General features: G+C 31.3%; 1 protein-coding gene and 1 long non-coding RNA gene across 2 annotated transcripts; one reads left to right on the forward strand and one right to left on the reverse strand.

Annotated features, from left to right (window-relative positions):
• The first annotated feature begins 11,365 nt into the window (after positions 1 to 11,365).
• Positions 11,366 to 12,547, forward strand: ZFP2 (zinc finger protein 2). Its single transcript, XM_068607953.2, has one exon. The coding sequence runs from the start codon at positions 11,681 to 11,683 to the stop codon at positions 12,167 to 12,169; it is 489 nt and encodes a 162-aa protein (XP_068464054.1). The 5' UTR covers positions 11,366 to 11,680; the 3' UTR covers positions 12,170 to 12,547.
• A 230-nt stretch (positions 12,548 to 12,777) lies between these two features.
• Positions 12,778 to 13,385, reverse strand: LOC150028829 (uncharacterized). Its single transcript, XR_016519363.1, has 2 exons — positions 13,267 to 13,385; positions 12,778 to 13,126 (listed from the first exon to the last, which is right to left on the reverse strand). It is a non-coding gene; the product is annotated as an uncharacterized LOC150028829 (long non-coding RNA).
• Positions 13,386 to 19,807: the final 6,422 nt, after the last annotated feature.

Consider the following 19,807-nt stretch of genomic DNA (forward strand, 5'->3'; position numbering starts at 1 on the left):
ATTCAACAATCATTACACATAATAAAAGAATTTTATGTGTTTTGTCCTACGAAGTATAAATAGAGAATAAATTTGAGATGATTTGAAAAAAAAATATATATAAAGAAAGTTAGGATTTTTAGATTAAGGTAAATAGAGTGAAAAATGTAAAAAGTTTTTGAAAGTTGGTAAGTGATGTGATGAGTATGATTAAAATTATATATTTTTTAATTGATAAAAATGTAAATTTATAAATTTATTCTTATATTTAAAAATTTTTAAAAAATTAATTTGGTTGATTTATTTATAAATTATAATTATTTTTAATTAAAATATTTATAATTATAAATATTTGATAAAAATTTATTTTTATATTAAATAAAATTATTTTTTTAATTTTTTGTAATTAATATAATTATTATATATATTTATTTCTTTATTATTAAAGAATATATTTATATTTATAATTTATTATATATATATAATATGATTAATTATCTTTTTTATAATAATAATTATTTTTATAATTTTGATTATATTTTTATATTTAAATTGTAATTCTATTTTAAATAAAATAATAATTATTTAAGTTAATTAAATAAATATATTATATATATATATATATATATATATATATATATATATATATATATAACTTTGTTCGCTTAAAGAAAAATTTGAATACAAAAAGAATTTCGATTTCCATGTTTTTTTAACTTTATTGTTTTGATTTTCACGTTTTTCCTTATGCATAGTAAATATTTGTTTTTCTCTACCTGAAACCAACGGCCTAAATGTTGTAGAACATTTTGATTCACATAAACCTACTAGATTGGAAAGTTTAAAGTTTTTTGAAGAGTGGAGAGGGGAGAAAGGGTTTTATCTAGATGATCTAAATTTACATTCAAGGTGAAGCTGAATTAAGATTAGTATTAATGAATTTTTTAATTCAAAATGAATTCTACAGTAGGTATCATCATGATCAATGTGAGAAACATAACTTCACAATGCCCAAAATCAAGTCCAAAAAAGTGAAAATAGATGTAGAAATGAACAAGGAACACAAACTAAAATTGCAGATTTTTGAATTTCCCCTTTCTAAAAATTTGTGGAGTTTTCTTAACAAAAAGCACAGTTTTCGTGTATGTGTTTTGTGGAAATCAATTGATGTACAGAAGCGTCAATCAACATTACCAAAACCCTATTCAATGAAGCAAAATCACATACACAAATCTTCATAAAATAGATTTAAGCTTATTGAATGCAACAAGTACACAAAGTTATATCATGTATAACAATAATTAAAGAGATTTTATCACTTGATACTGATTTATAGTAAATTATAGTATCAGTTAGAAATTTCACGTAAAAAATTAAAAAAAAATCAAAGAATACTCTTAAGTCCCGTTTGTTTATGGCAAAAAAAAATAAAAAAAAATAAAGAAAATGTGAAAACCAATGAATAAAGTTAAAAAAAAGTATGGAAATTATTTTTTTTTGCAATCAAAACTTTGTTCAAAAGATTGTGAAGAAAGTTGTAATTAATTAATTAAGTATATATTTATTTAATTAATAGTTATAATTTACTTTTTTTTTAAATTATTATTTTTATTTAAAATAAAATTATAATTTAAATATAAAAAATATAATAAAAAATGTAAAAAAGTAATTATTATAAAATAACATAATTAATCATATTATATATATAATAAATTATAAATATACATAATAATAAAAATAAATATATTTTTTACTGATAAAAAAATAAATTTATATAATAATTATATTAATTACAAAAAAGTAAAGATAAAAATAATAATTTTATTTAATATAAAAAATAAGTTTTTTTTATCAAATATTTATAATTATAAATATTTAAGTAATATTTTAATTAAAATAATTAGAATTTATAAATAAATAAATAAAATTATTTTTTAACAATTTTTTAAATATAAGAGTAAATTTGTAAACTTACATTTTTATTAATTAAAAAAAATATAATTTCAATCACAACCATCTCATCACTCAGCAACTTTTATAAACTTTCTCTACATTTTCCACACTATTTACCATAATCTAAACATTCTAACCATTTTTACATTTTTCCTTCAAATTATCTCAAATCCACTCCCTTTTAATCCAAACAAAACATTAAAGATTTAAACATATATAAGAAGAGAATTCAACCCTAAAAACTAATCTATTACATAAAATAATTTCTAAGTTTCTAAGTTTAAGCATGAATAAAGTAACTTAATGTATTAACGTGAGTATCTTATTATTATTATTATCGTTAAATACTCTTATAATTACCCTTTTAAGGATCTGTTAATCCTAAACATCAATTCAGTGGATTTTTTTTAAACAACTCTACTCACCGATCAATATTACTTTACACCTTAATTCAGTATATAAATAATTTTTCCCCAAACATAACTCTGAATGAAAACACTAATTATCATTACTTAAACATAATAAAATAATCCAATCCTAAAAGCTACCTCATTAATTAAGAGAATCTCCAGATTTAAGTACTAAATCAGTAATTGGTCTACTCAATCTCACACTCTAAGAAGTATTTTTGGAGCCTTACGTGGAAGGAATGTGTGTGAAACTCTCCACATTGTTAACCTTTGACTCTATCCCCGTGAGTTGATAGATTTTCATATTCCACTTTCCAATTCCATGTTTAGACTAAAAAAGAAGAGTGCGCAACCTAGTTAAATGGCTTCACACTAGTTGAATATCGGCCAATATAGGCAAAGCGACAAAATGAAGCATCAAAAAGAAAATGCGTAGACCCGAGGTGTTGCAACTTGCAAGTGATGAGACATCTTCATTTAGGAGCTTTAATGATCGATCATGTGTCATAACAAGTCACAACTATATAAGCCATAACTAAAGTCTTAAAGCTGAAATGTGTACGACAAAAGAAATGTTTATCACTAATTGAGAAAAAAGAGAAGAGTCATATCCACTTGGAGGGACAAAAACATTTCATATGCTCAAATGATCTTCTTAAAAACTCCTTAAGATCATAGCAACTGTAATACTTCAGAAAAGCATTTACAGATCTTTCAACTTATTCCTTAACACAGTCATCATCATATCAGTTGAAGTATTCAAATTCACGTAAGTTCTTACTTAACTGCAATCATTATTCACATTCTCATTCACTTATGAGTTTAGTTTACATTGAAGCCAGAAAAAACAACCAACATGCTTGTCAACAACCTCTTATCTGAGTCTGCCTTTCGTATATATTCCATATCCAAGCGTGAGACAGAAGACTTTGCTTCCATCTTATCAATGTTGTCACTAGGCTTTGCAGTTCTCCCAGTCTCTGTCACCCACTTCAAATCTATAATCATTACCAACATGGGCTTATTGAAAGCAGATTTTTTTAAAAAGAAAAAGTTATAATTTAGATGGGTTGTTGATTTTTTCGAAAGGGTGTGCAAAAGCTGTCAATCAATATGTAACAAAAACAAGAAATTAAGAACACTTTTTTATAAAGGTTTGGCTGAGAGAAGTTGTACTCGTTTCAGTTATATCCATGTATCAACATTATGACGGATCATTAATCCCTTGCTTTTGATTGAAATTATCTTGATACACACAAAAAAGTATACATTTCATCAACATTTTCCGATTTTGTCGTTTTGAAATGAGAAAAATATGCGGAACAAGAAGTTTATTAAAGGGAATCTATGAGATTGTAACAATCTGTGTCCAGATTCTCCTTATTAAAGCTAAAGTGCGTGAGATACCAATGTCTCTGATAGCCAATGGTGCAGTGCAGACACCGTAGCCAAGAGAAAGTGAACAGTAAAGTTTTCATTCAGAAGATGGTGGTGTCAAAAACCTACTTTACTATGCTTATCTGTGAAGAAATTGCACAAAACAAACTAAAGGTGGGAAATAGTTCTGAATTTATCTGTTGTTAGGAGAAAAAAAATATTGTTAATTTATAGTGATGTTCTTTTCCCTCGAAAATAAAATCTCCAATTGTGAAATATAGAAGCCTGAATCCCATTATTTTATAGTTTGGAAACTTGCCTACGATTGAAATTCTTTGGCTAATCATAGGTCTTTTTCCAAATTAATTATGAGAAAAGTCTTGAATAAGACTATTTAGAAATTATAAGTTTTTAGATGAATTTTATTAATATTTGAGACTTAATGTAGTATAATTCATTACCTTTTTTTTTTATAATTTCCTAAACTATAAAGTTATTATAGTTAAACTTGGTGAAAAAAAATTATAGTTAAACTTTTTTTTTATAGTTGAGTAGTTCAACATCTTACTTTCTGTATTATTTTTATCAACAATAATAAATAAATAAATGTGACTCACTTAAGAGGTGGTTCAATCCTTATACATAACATAAAAACAAACACTCCAATTTCTGAATACATCAAATCCCTCAAGAAAACTCCAGTACCAAAGCAAAACCAAATAGTTAAGCTCAACCTCACCCAATTGCCTCAATAGCTAACTCTCCTAAAAAACAAAACAGACACCAACCCGCCACTCTAAAAACCCTTTTTAAACGAGAGCATACATACTTGTGGTTCTAAGCACCAATCAGAGAAGGAAAAATCCACTGAAGGAACCTTTGAAGAAATCCATGACCAAACCTTTAATTGTGCAAAGGAAATTTTTTTGGAATGGTCGACCACTCCGCCCTTAAATAAATGATTATTCTTGTGTCTCCAAATCTCACTAACCACCGCAATCCAAATATTACCCATAATAAGATTGATAGAAAAAGACGCATCAGTAAAAACAAACTGCATAAGATGTGAGACAAACATAGTAGAGTCAACCGAGCTCACTCCTAACCACGCGTAGCAAAGATTCCACACTAGCCAACAAACCCTACACCCAAAGAACAAATGATTAGTCTGCTCCTCTAGACCCCAACACTAACCACAAAGGTTGCTCTCGATCTCACCTCCACGTCTCTTCAAGTTAACCCTAGTGACTAGGTTATTTTCAATCACCCTCCAAACAGTAACCTTGGCTGAAGGTTAAACCTTGATCTTCCAAAAGAAGTCATATAATCGTAGATTTCCCCTTTCTGCCTCTCCTATCAGAAAATCATAGGATGACTGAACAAAAAACTCTTCAGAGATGCTATCCTTCCAAACTCACCTGTCCTTAGACTCCGAAGTGGGACCTGAGCCAAGTAACACCTCAATAAGCTGGCGAACTAAGGACTCCTCCCACATAAAAAAGTCCCCTTCTCCAATTTAGCCTCCATGCCCAAACGTTGTTGTCCCAAGCCCCGCACTCAGACAAAGACGCCTCTTTGTTTACAGTTATGGAGAAGAGCCTTGGAAATCTATTCTTCAAGGCACCGAAGCCCAACCAGTTGTCTTCCCAAAGAAGAATGTCTCTTCCATTCCCTACCCCCCATTTGAAACGGTCTTCAAAACTCTCTCTCCAGCCTTCTGACTTCAAGATCTCCTTCAGGTCATTCTACCATAAAGACATTTTATTTTTAGATGCTCCCCCACTTTTTCAAATCTCTCCAACCACCATACTTCAGGTCATTTCACAAGCTTCTTCATCACACTAGACGACATCCTAAACAAAGAGAGATAGAACGGGGGGATTGACGACAAAACAGACTTAATCAAGCAAATCCTCCCAGTGAACGAAACAAATATGCCCTTCCAACTAGCAAATTTGTTCTTAACCCTTTCTACCACAATGTCCCAAAACACACCCCTCTTATGGCAACCCCCTATAGGCAATCCCAAATATTTGAACGGGGTTTTCATCACTTCACAATTGAGAATTCTGCGAAACAAAGAATAGATGTCTGGTCTACCCCCACCCCACCAATTATGCTCTTCAAAAAATTCACCTAAAGACCAGAAGCTAGCTCAAAGCAATTAAGAATTACCTTAATGTTGAAAACGCTTTTGAGACTAGCTTTACAGAAGAACAAAGTATCATCGGCACACTGAAACATATTCACCTTAACCTTCTTTCTCCCAATCTCCACGCTCTCAACCAAATCTTTTTCAACTGCAATCCTTGAGACCCCTGCAAGGCATTCAACTGCGATAAGGAAAAGGAACGGAGCCAAAGGATCGCCTTGCCTCAGACTCTTTTTCAGAAAAAATTCCTTAGTCGGGCTTCCATTAACTAGAACTGACACCGAAACATATTTCAAACAAGATTTAATTCAGGAGATCCACTTTGCGTAGAACCCGAGCCTTTCCAGCATATAATAGATAAAATCACACCTTACTGAGTCGTAAGCCTTCTCGTAGTCTACCTTGAAAAAAACACAACTTTTGTCCTTGCTCTTCATCTCGTCTAGAACTTCATTAGCCACAATAACACTATCCAACAACCCCCTTCCTTTTAAAAAAAGCAGATTGTTTGACATCAATGACTTTTCCAATCACCTTTTTTCAACCCGAGAGAAAGAATTTTTGATACTATCTTATACACGCACCCTACCAGTGAAATGGGTCGAAACTCGCTAAGTTGTTGCAGATTCTCAGATTTAGTCATCAAACATAGAAAAGAAGCATTTGACCCCCTGGGCCATCTTCCTCTTTCCACAAAATCATTCTCTGCCAACAAGAAATCCTCCTTTAGACAATCCCAACAGAATTTAATGAAGCTGAAGTTAAAATCTTCAGGATCAGGGCTTTTTGAACTATTACATCTCCACAGAGCATTCTTCACTTCCTCTTCATTGACACTAGCTACAAGTGCCACATTATCTTCACCAGAAATAGCGTTAAACAAACATTGTCTAACCTGACTTGGGGCCTTGGGACTCCTTTGAACTTGTCTCTGAAAAAATCTTTGACCTTCGTTTTAACCACCTACTTGTCCTCGCTCCAGAAACCGTTCTCTAAAATCCCGTTGATCCCGTTTCTCACTCTCCTTCACTTTACGGTCGAATGAAAAAACTTTGTGTTTAAATCCCCTTGTTTCAACCATTTAAAGCGAGCCTTTTGTTGTAAGACTGCTTCCTGCTTGAAGAAAATCCTACTCTGTTAAGCTAATAAGATTTTTTTCTCCTCCCTCTCAGACTCATCAAGACTGTTTTCATCGTCTCTATCGTCCAACTCTTGAATCTTCTTATGTAATAACATTCCCAAAGAGTTCTCTATTCCATATTTTCATATCTGACTTACTTTTTCAATTTTTCTTTTAAAATAAACAACCCTTCGCCTTGCACCTCATAACTCCACAATTTATTACGAACGAAATCTAAGAATCTGCCATCGCTTAGCCAAACATCCCGACTTCTAAACAGTTTTGGCCCTTAGTCCACATTCATATCTTTTAGCACTAGCGCACAATGATCAAAGATGGATTTGCTTAACACATATTGTTTACTGTTCGGCAAAGTTTCCAGCCACTCCCTGGACACCAAAATCATGTCAATTCTGTTTTTTACTGTCTCATTTGATTTATACCAAGTAAATTTTCTCTTTACAATCAGGATATCCACCAATTCTGTTTTTTTCGATAAAATCATTAAACTCTATTATTTCTATATAATCATTCTATTGAATTTATTTAAAAACAATAACTATAAACATAATTTAATCCTTGCTATAAGTAATTAATTTATTTGTTATATTTTTTTTATACAGTCATTCTTAGAAAGAAAACACAGAGAGACTATGAATACGAAATTAATGTTCTCAATTCAACCAAAAATAAAATAAAATTTCACCAAAAAAAATAATATTCTCTTAAGCATAAATTTGTTTCAAGATTAATTCACTTTTTTTTCCATTTCATCCTCTTTTTAAGTTTTTAATTATAGGGATTCAAATAAAATAAAACAAAACTGCTATCATATTCTAAAATTTATTCACACAAGCCAGCTATAAAAAATTATTAAATATGTGCATGAGATAATAAAATTATAAAAATATTATTTTTTAAAAATCAAAAGAATTAATTCAATTATATGCGTAATTTTATTACTTTTATTATATTTTTCAAAAACCCCTTTCATGGATCATATACTATTTTTTTTTCTGGTGTTTACGTTGTATAGTCATTCAATGTTATATTTTTGTGAAACTCGAAGTAAATGTAAAATATTTTTTAGTATAAAGTTTTAAACAAATAATGAAACTGAAATAAATTACCAGAACATATCTATGCATATTTACATTGTACTATAAATAATATAAACAATTTTTTTTTTTCCATTTGATTACTTTAAAAAGAACAAAGAACACGAGATGAATGTGGAACTTATTAAGAATTGGCCGTGAGACACTTACGATCTTAATCTTGTAGTTAGACTTTCCTATTGAATATTTGTTTTTGGGAAGAGTGGAGTAGGTAGTGTTGTATCAGAAATCCTTTTAGTATTTATTTATTCTATAAATAAATTTAAAATAGAGTTTGATAAAATGAAAATTTACTAATCAAGTGTGTGTATATATGTATAGTCTTTTGTTTTTCAGAGTTAGTATATAGTGATGTTGTTTTAGATTTATTTTGCATAAAAAAAATGGTCCATAACCCAAACAAAAGAAGAAAATCAAACAAAAGAGATGAAACAAGGTATGTCTATGCCAACAAAATTGGCATGAAGATAGATGTTGTAGTTCAATTCGAACATAATCCTTAGCGTCACATTTGAAGATGCTTCAGAAATAGTTGAATTTGGACCATACAGAAAAAAATTGTTTGTTCAATTCATAATCTAATCTATACACTATTATTCCCTTCTGACCAAAGGAACACGCAAAGAACACACATATCATAACACAATCCATGTTTAGGTTGTGCATGCATCATATAATTTTCTTTCTTACTTTAATCAACTCGATCAATATTTTTCTTCACTTTTTCTTTTCTTCTCAAGTTTTTCAATAAATCCCCAGTTTGTCTATTTTTTATATTTTCAATATTCAACTTAATTTTCACTTAAGATATTTATCTTAATTACATATTTTACCTCTCAATTATCATCATCATTTCGTAAATTTTTGAAAACAATATTATTTTATTATACATAAAATAATTTTAATATATAGAGAAATTAGTTTAAATTTTTATTTTTGTCTACCAAAAATATTTATGAAAAACCTCGTTCAAATGTATTCTTAATTTCTATTAATAAACTTATTTGAATATGCCACACAACCTAATTTTTAATATGGAAAGACGGATTCAACTTAAAAATCAAACTTTAAGACTAATTTAATTAGTCTATCAAATAAAAAACTATAATATACACATATTCATTAATTAAAAGTTAAATTTAAGTATAATTCAACTTTAAAAAATTAACTTATAAAGTAAATTTTACACCTACTTATATTATGAAATATTATGTGAAATATTACAACATTTTGTAGTTTATAAATGAATACAAACTTATTTTTTTTATAATTCAGATTAAGTTAATTTAAAGTTCACGAAGTAAGTTAAAAATTTAATATAGTGGTAAATGTAATATATAATTTTAGTATGATTTCTAAATTCTAAGTCAGGTCATAAACTAATATCCAATATAATTAATCTTAAAAACCTATTTTACGCACACTTTTTTTTGGTATAGTAGACATCCTCTCAATAACAGCGGTTTCTTATCACGGTCATGGTATCATGGTATGTGTCTTAATTTAAACAAGTGAACATTCAGAAATGAGTGCAGTTCTGTAACATGTCTACCAGACAATCCCTTGTAATTGTATTTTCTAGTGAGTTTAATTAACATTAGCCTCTGTATACATGGAACCTAGTTATCATTAATGTTGGTTTGTTGAATTAGGAAGGGAAACATCCCATTTGACTGAGTGGATATTGTTTAGTTTTGCACAAGAATTAATGTTTACTTAGCTTTGGAATCTTAAGACCAAGTGACTGATACGGCAACAGGACGTAGTTTCTTGGTTCATTCTGTGTCTGTGATTTGCAGACAAGCCCTTCCGCAATGATAGCCGATAACAAGATTATGATCCCTCAATCATGTTTTACCATTAAATTATTCAACCCTATTCCGTGATGGGGATTTTGTGCCATTACAAATACCTCTCTGGGGAGGACGCCTCCAATTTAATTTCTCTGCTACGCCACAATTTTATAAACAATGTTAACACCCTTTATTTCGCTCTATCCTATTTCATACTTCTCTCTTTCTCACACAATTTTTGTACAAAGAAATTATATAACATAATATCTTATTTTATAATTCCATCCCCCATGTGCTTGGCCCAGTCAACACATTTGTAAAATGACTAAGCCAGAATGGAGATGTGGAGAGAGAAAGAGAGATAGAAGAGGAAGTTTGGTCATAATTAATAAGGGCACCGTGCCAAAGCCAGAGTACAGAGCTAGAACTACCAGTTTCTTTCTCCATTCTGGCTATTGACTACAGTTGATAAAATTGAAGGCAAAGCCATCAATACAGATTCAATACAAGTCAGGTCTAGAACTGTGACTGTTAGTAGTAAGTAGTAGCTGTGCTGTAACGACACAGACAATCAGAGAGATGGATTCAAAAGGGAACAGTACGAAATTCACTACATATCGACAGCTAGGAATATTATGCACAACTCACCCTGCCTTTTTTTATTTATTTGATTCTTTTCAAACTGAGGGTGTACGGTGCAAGGTGAAACTTAGAGTTATTGGAAAATAAATAAAATATAAACACCTCAGACACTTGAAAAGATTATTTTTTGAGGGAGGGGTATATCTGCCAATTGCAAGGCATTGCGTGCTTTGCATTGGGACGAAGGTAATAATCCACATTATGTAAATTCAATTAACATGATGAGAAAATATGGATTATTGGTTGGTCTGCCATTATTGATTGAATAAAACCAAATTGAGTAGCCTTTGTACTGATTATTATATGTACATATGGGCAGACAGATATGCATTGTTCTATATTAATTAGTAGCTAGATTATTCTACAGAAATATATAGAGTGGATAGTAATTGATACGAGGTGTATGAGCAGAATGGTTGAATAGTAGTTAATTAATCTAAGCCGCCGATTTCGTTAAACTGGTTTCATTGTCCAATCCTGAATGGACAGATAGTGGCATAGTGGAAAATAGGTATATATAGCACGCCCTTGATTTAAGACAAAAATGTAAAAATAGTCTCCAATCATGTTCATTGTTTAGTCGAGTCAAGATGGTTTATCTTGCACATTTTGTAATTCCAAAATTGGAACATTGATGGAACACTGCATGATTTGAGTTTAAACTCGTTGTTGACAAGGGGTCACAACAATGCTAGTTAGAATTTCTGATTACATGCTTATTGCGAACGTTCACTCATTTTCAAAGACAGAAACAAAGTTAAAATACAAAAAAACCTGATTAATCTTCATGGTGGGTTTCATACGGGGTACCCCATAACATTATTTTTTGGCCATCGACCGACAAAGGATCCAAACTCTGCCATTAATGAAGGCGACAACCTCTTTGATTCTCCATTGATCTTGCAGATACATGTCTCTCTATCTCACTCAATACCCTCACTCTTTCACTCAATATACTACTATTTGTGTCTGCAGGAACAGTGAACCTTTGAGCCTCTTATATTACATAAAGATCCTCTCTAACCCCCCACTTCGCACCCTATATCCTTTCCTCTCTATTGCTTTCTTTCCCACACTACTTACTCCATATTCATTCTAGGAACCACTACCACTACCTTGCACACTCTCTTATAGCCATGAATTTCCATCCCAATACTTCTCTTCACCTAAGGCAACCGGATGAGATCAATCACCTCAATCTTGATCTTCTTCTTGAGCCATCTTCTTCTTCATCATCTTCTCCTTCACCTATAAGTCCCATTGAGCCGCGGATATTCTCATGCAACTATTGCCAGAGAAAGTTCTATAGCTCTCAAGCGCTAGGGGGTCACCAAAATGCTCACAAGCTTGAGAGGACACTGGCCAAGAAGAGCAGGGAAATGAGTTCAACCATGCAATCTTACGGAACACAGGAGCAAAGATCAAACTTCAGCCCTTCACACCATCTTGGTCGTGCTCTTGGGGTTAACGTTGTGGATGACCAAGGACAAAGTTATGTGAGGCTTGGCGGAAGAAAAGAATACAGTTTTGGACCCAAGGAAGGGATGGCTTCCTGGTCAAGGGGTTATACTTCTGAGCATGTTCAGGAGGATATTGGCCAACTTGACTTGTCGTTGAGGCTTTGAAATTTTAATATGTGAAGCTCTGTGATCTATAACATCTTGCTTCTGTGACTGTGAGTGATAAGATGAATATTATGAACCATTCTGAATTAATTTCTGATTATGAATGTAGCAAATTAAACAATGCCCCAGTTATACGCGGAGCTAGCTATAGAGAGGGGCTATCTAGATAGGGGTCTGTGGGGGAATCAATCGCGTAACAATTTGAAGTGACACTTTTTAGAAGATCAGGACGTGCCAGTGCCATTTTTTTCTTTAGAAGGTAAAGGAAGCTTTATTTCAGGTTACATAGGTTACTATATTGGTGACTGTGGCTATCTTTATGGTTTACTTTTGTACGTTTTTTGTACTGTAAGAATGGAAGTATATCTATTATTGAAATCTCAGATACTTTTAACATAAAAATAAGTTTGATAAAGCAAAATGGAGCAATGCATCGTGAAATTCAAATGCTGCACCAGACTAGTCGTGTAACTAATTATAAGAAACCAGGCTACGATTTTCCATAGTCTAAAACTCTACGCAATATTTTTAGGGATTTCCATGCCACATTGCTTGTTATTTTGTTAATATTTCTCTAACATGAAAGAGTTGCAGATGCACATAAAAACTTGAACCAACCTATAATGGTATAATTATGGAATCATGTTGCAATACTGCATATATAGATAGAGTTTCCTTGAGATTTTATGCAGCAACAACAAACTTTCCTGCAGTTTCTGGACTCTTATCATGAGAATACAGTTTGGAATTGTTGGTGCGAAATCAAAGTTTCCTATGTGCAATAAATAATAAGTTCCTTAAAAGTTCTATGTGCATTTAATTATTTGATACTACCTAATGTCTCCTTCAGAAAGTCGTCTGTAGTTCCTGACGTGCAATCGTTGTACTTGATTCTGAAAATCGATGATATATGTATCATTTTCCTTGGCTTCGCCACCAAGCTTACTCCAACAAGGGCTTAATAAGAAAGGGAAAAACAAATGACCATGACAAGCTTCTTAGTTTTTTCTGACATTGAAATGCACCTGAACTAATTTTTTTGTTTGAAATTAGAAGGAAAAGAAAAAAAATGTAATTGAGATAAGATCTTTATATACCTGTAAAACTAGGTAGATAGAAGAGACATAACAATAATCGTTATCTCTGGTCTGGTCCCTCACCAAACACATGCAGTCTATGGCTCTCTCTATCACGGGCTTCTTATGTTGGAGATAAACGAATAATTGGTCTTTATGTGGGGAGTTAGAGTGGAGTTTAATTTAATGATATGGTAAATAACGTTGTATGTTGTCACGGGGTTGAGAATGGTACAAACAATTATGAAGTGAAATAGCTTTGTGCATATTCCAATTGTAATTTTTGGTAGGCATAAGTTGTAGAGTTGGTGCTTCAACAAGTGTGACAAGTTTTATCCGTGTGCAATGCATTATTGCATTGCTTTCAATATATCTGTGGTTGTCCTCATGCCGTACATTGTGAGCGTCCAAAGAAAAATACATCACAACCTCCATTTTATTAAAAACCAAATAACATCATTAATTTTAAAAAGTAGATATATGCTCAATCACAATTATTGCTGATAAAAGAAATGCTCAATCGCAAATATGTATACTTGATTTGAAAATTTCAATCAGTATGCAGTTAATAAACAATAGTCTTTTGGTTTAAATCTAAATTATTTTAATTTTAACAGAGAATGGAAAAATAGAAAGACAACAAAACAGTATTCAATCTCCAAATATAAGGTATAAATAGAACGATGGGTTGTAGAGATTGTTAGAGGATGCAAAGTGTATAAAAAAATGTCATCCATTCTTTCCCTAGATTTACCTATGATCTGTTGAGATTTCTCAAGTCCTTCTCTAACTTTAAGATTCCTGAGTAAATAATTTTTTTAATGTTAACAAATAGTAAGAACAAGGATAAGCTACATTTTAGATATTTGACAAAAACTATAAAATTAACTTAGTGCGAAAGAATTTTATGTGCACCAGCTATAATAAAATTATTTTAAATTTTTTAAGAGATTCAAATTCAGTTTCATCAAACAACTACTTATTGATACTTTTTAATGGATTGAAAATATTAACACTAACATAAATATGTAAAAATTAAACATGTATATAGTCTTCTTCAAAGAGATTTCATGAATTTGTTCAATAAATTTAGGATGGGAAAAGTTTTCTATTATATATATATATATATAAATAGAAACTAATTTTAGAAACAAAGAATAATTAGTGTTATATTGACTAAATTAGATATTACTATGGGAAAATCAGGTTTAGGGTTACTATATTTTTTTTATGAAGGGAATGCGTATGTAAGTTACTTAATTTAGGATTTATTCATAGAGAATCATTTCATTGGTATAATATGCTTTCATCTAGTTTGTTCTTAGAACTCTTTATGAATATGTATAATTTTTCCATTCCTCAGTGAAGTGGAGGAGAATGAGAAACATGATTAAAGGGGTAGAAGTAAATGGGCAGTGGTGCAAGGATAAGAAGGTGGTTAAGTCCACAGTTGAGGAGTTTTTCAAAGCCAGATTTACTAGAGAGTCGGAGCCCCTTGTTAGGTTGGACAACGTACAATTCAACACTATATCTGATGAAGATAATGAATTGTTGGTTGGAGTAGTCTCCGAAGAGGAAGTCAATAATGCTGTCTGGAGCTGTGATAGTTCGAAGAGTCCTGGTCCGGATGGATTCAATTTCAGCTTCATTAAGTTTTGTTGGGATTGTCTTAAGGAGGATATCGTGTTAACGATAAATGACTTTATGGTCAATGGTAGGTGGCACAGGGGGACTAATGCTTCTTTTATCTGTTTGATACCAAAGAACGATAACCCGCAATGTCTTAGCGAATATAGATCTATCTCATTGGTAGGGTGTGTGTATAAGATCGTTTCAAAGATTTTGTCAATCAAATTGAAAAAAGTGATTAGTAAAGTAATAGATATAAGGCAGTCCGCTTTTCTTGAAGGAAGGGGAATTTTGGATAGCATTCTGATTGCCAATGAAGTAATAGAAGAGACGAAGAGGAAGAAAAAAAGTTGTGTGTGTTTCACGGTGGATTATGAGAAGGCGTATGACTGTGTGAGGTGGGATTTCATCTATTATATGTTAGACAAACTCAACTTTTGTGAAAAGTGGATATCTTGGATTAAGGTTTGCCTGGAATTAGCTTCGATATCAGTTCTAGTAAATGGGAGTCCAACTAAGGAATTTATTCCGAAGAAGGGGTTGAGACAAGACGACCCTTTATCTCCATTCTTGTTTCTAATAGTGGTCGAAGGTCTTGCAGGGGTGTCTAGGACTGTAGTCAAGAAAGAATTTGTTGAAGGCTTGGAGATCGGCAAAAAGGCGGTTAAGGTAAATATGCTACAATACGCTGATGATACTTTGTTTTCCTGTAAGGCAAATATCAAAAGTGTGTTTAACATTAAGATCATGTTGAGCTGTTTTAAGTTGGTTTCTGGTCTGAAGGTGAAATTCCTCAAGAGTAGGATTGGTGGGGTTGGTGTGGAACAAACGGAAATTCTAAGTTTCGTGTTTGTATTAAATTGTGAAATAATGAGAACTCATTTTAAGTATTTGGGGTTACCTGTAGGGGGATGCAATAAGAGGGGCAGATTTTGGGACGAAGTGGTCAACAAAATAAAAAGAAGACTAGGTAAATGGAAGGGTAGATTCATCTCGATGGCAGGAAGGATATGTTTGATTAAGTCTATTTTATCGTCTATATCTTTGTTATATCTTTCTCTTTTTAAGATTCCGTCTAATGTGTTGAAGAAGATTGTGAGTTTACAGAGGAATTTTCTATGGGGTTGGGGGTCAGAAGGGAGGAAGATTGCATGGCTTGCTTGGGATAAAATTTGCAATTCCAAGGAAGCGGGTGGGCTAGGAATTATTAATGTTAGAAGTTTTAATCTAGCATTACTGGGAAAATGGATATGGCGTCTGAACTCGGATGAAGGAGGGTTATGGAGGGAGGTAATCGATTCTAAGGATGGTGGATGGAGAGGCCTAAAGGAACTTCAGAATGATAATAACAAAGTTTCTTTGTGGTGGAGTGATTTGATGAAGGTATGAAGTTTAGAGAAGTGGGGAAGGAAGTTTGAAGATTGTGTTAATTGGGAGGTTGGAAATGGGAAAGACATTTTGTTTTGGTCAGATAATTGGGTAAGATCTGCATATTTGAAAAGTAGATTCCCAACGTTATTCTCTTTATCTGTTCTTAAGGAAGCAAACATAAGTGAATGTGGATCAAAGGCTAATGGGGTATGGGAGTGAAATTTAAGTTGGAGAAGGGGTTTGTTCGCTTGGCAGGAGGATCAAGTAAGCTAGCTCTTAGAAACAATTTCTATTAGGAGGATTGAGTCGGAGATAGGGGATAAATGGGTCTGGAAGGATAGTGAGACAACAGTGTTTTCAGTCAAGTCTGCTTACGGGCTATTAAAGGGAGAAGGAGAATAGGAAAATTCGAAATTTTACAAATCTTTTTGGAGGATTAAAGCGTTGCCTTCACCTCATGTCACAACTTGGTGGGTGATTAAAAACAAGGTAGCCTCCAAGGTAAATCTGGTGAGACGAGGGATACAGATTGAGTGTAATCTTTGCAGCTTATGCAGGTTATCAGAGGAGTCAACAAATCATTTATTCTTCGATTGCAGGGTAGCATGGCTAATTTGGAACCTATGTTATGACTGGTTAGGAATGAATTCGGTTGATCTTATCGTTCTCGGGTCACATTTTGAACACTTCAAAATTTTGGATGCACCTAATTCAGTTAATCTTACTATGGGTAATATTTGGATAGCTTTGGTCAGTGAGATTTGAAGACACAAGAATAATTGTTTGTTTAAAGGAGGAGTGGTTGATCATACTGAAGTATTTTCTCTGGCATAGGTCAAGGTTTGGTCTTGGATCAACTCAAAGATACCGTCAGTGAGTTTCTCGTTCTCTGAATGGTGTCTTGAACCCTTGGTATGTATGTACTCGATTTAATACTGGTGCGTTATTTGTTTGTTTCTTCAGTTATAATTATTAGTATTGAAAAGGAAGTAGAGGATTAATCTGTGAATTTTAGATACGAAGGTGGAAAGGAACTTTTATCTTTTATTATTTGTACAAGGGTTGGATCACCCCTCAAGTGAACCGATTTAATTTAATAGTTTATTGCCGATAAAAAAAAACTTATGTATCGTTTTTGTTAACATTTGGGTTTTGGTTTAGTCCTCCCATATTTTTGTAATTTTTTTAATAATAATACTTTTTCATATGATGACAAATGCATTACAAGAATCATGAAAGAGAAACCAATTTTTAAAGACCAAAATAATTAGTTGCAATAGTAACTAAATTAGAGACCATTTTAGAAACTAAAAAAAATTAGTTTCTAAATTAGTTTCTATTATTATTAAATAATTTCTAAATTGGTATCTAATTAACAACCAAGATTTTAACAACCAATTATTTAGTTTCTAAATTTGGTAGCAAAAACCCTGGTGGCTAATTAGATACCAATTTAAAAACTATTTAACAATAATAGAAACTAATTTAAAAATCAATTTTTTTTAGTTTATAAAATGGTCTCTAATTTAGTTACTATTGCAACTAATTATTTTGGTCTCTAAAAATTGGTTTCTATTTTATAATTTTCTTGTAGTGATGATTGTTGTTACTTGAGGTGTTAGTATAACTGAGATGTCAAGTTGCATAGTGATGACTAACATGAAAACTTTTATTAAAAAAAAAACAGATATTATTTTAGAAAATAAAAAAAATTATTGATATATAAATTAGTTTATATTATTGATAAATAATTTTTAAATTGATATCTAACTAACAACTAAGGTTTTAACTATAAATTATTTAGATTTCTAAAATTGGTAGCTAAACCTTGTAGCTAATTAGATATCAATTTAAAAAACTATTTATCAATAATAAAAACTAATTTAAATACTGATAGTTTTTTTAGTATCTTTTTTTATCAGCAATGAATAAATAAAATTAAAGGGGATACTTCACGGGTATCCCAACCCATATACATTAACCAGGAGTGGACTTCCTAAATTATCCACAAAAGAAACTCTCCTTAATGGTTGGAGCAGCACAACCTTAAAGTGAGAAGACCACACATGTAGCTCGTCGTTTCATCGACCGGCGATCATGTTCACCTTTGCATAACTTCGACGACCACCGACTACGCACGCATGGAGATCGTCTTTTCATTGACCGACAATTGTATTGGCTTTGGATAACTTCGGCGACCACCGACTACACACATATGGAGAACGCCGCTTTATCGATCGGTGATCATGTTGACCTATGGAGAACGCCGCTTCATCGACCGACGATCATGTTGCCTTTGCATACCTTCGACGACCACCGACTACGTACGCATGGAGACCTCCGTTTCATCGACCGGCGAGTTTTTTTAGTATCTAATATAGTCAATATAATACCTAATTATTTTTGTCTCTAATATTAATTTTTATTTAATGATTTTCTTGTAGTGATACATATCACCAACATTCCATTGTTTGAAATGAAACTAGACTTACATTTCTTAAGAAATAGTCATAATCTTATAGATGTGATTAAGAAAATAAGTACACCAAAAGTTACTATTTAGATTTGTTGGTATAAAATTTTTACTTAATTAAAGTTGCAAATATTAAATCACAATATACTCTTTGATAATGATATAAATGTGGAGTAGGTTATCTTGTGTCTGATCTTATATTTATGTTATAATTTGAGTATTTAACATACTTAAATTATTAAATAATTCGCTTTAGTAGGATGTTGGAGGTAGTTTTTGTCAAGTTGTTATTAGGATGTCAGGAGTTGTTTTGTTTCTTAATTGTTTGCAAGGTGTTATGCAGTTAGGTTGCTCATACATTTTTGTATAATGGTTGAATCGCATTAACTGGTTCTTGTGTATATATACTCTTGATTGCTGATAAAAAAAAATTGAGTATTTAATGTGTTGTGAGCATTTTCCTTATTTTTATATTTTTATATATTAAATGAATAATTCAATGAAACTTTGAATCAATGAAACTTTCATAATCATATAATATAATTCAATTTAGGTATGAGTTTTAAGAAATAACAGAATAACACTCTCAATTATATTATTCTGAATTATATTGGTTCAATATGAGATTTGAATACTCATGTTTTTTTCTGGGTGAATAATCTAACTAACTTTTAATTTATATACACAAGGCTTTTTTAGTTACATTTTTTGTATTGATTTTAGGACTGCTAATATCCTGTTCCAGGACAATATTTTATGTGTCACTAAAATAAATCATTAAATAGAAACTAATTTTAGATACTAAAATAATTAGTTACCATAATAACTAAATTAAAGACCATTTTATAAACTAAAAAAATTATTTGTAATTAAATTAATTTTTATTATTAATAAAGATGTATAAAGTAGTTTCTAAATTAATATCTAATCATTAGCTACCAAGATTTTAACTACTAATTACTTATATTCTAAATTAGTCTTTATTTAGTCTTTTAGAAATTAATTTAGAAAATAAAATATTCATAGCTAAAACATTGGTGGCTAATTTAGAAACATCTTATAAATTGTTATTAATAAAAGAAATCATTC

Source organism: Phaseolus vulgaris, chromosome 3 (genome assembly GCF_051622355.1).
Source record: "Phaseolus vulgaris cultivar YP4 chromosome 3, ASM5162235v1, whole genome shotgun sequence".
Taxonomy (NCBI): Eukaryota; Viridiplantae; Streptophyta; class Magnoliopsida; order Fabales; family Fabaceae; genus Phaseolus; species Phaseolus vulgaris.

Coding starts and splice junctions, on each gene's coding strand:
- ZFP2 (XM_068607953.2), top strand. CDS start 11,681: ATGAATTTCCATCCCAATACTTCTCTTCACCTAAGGCAACCGGATGAG.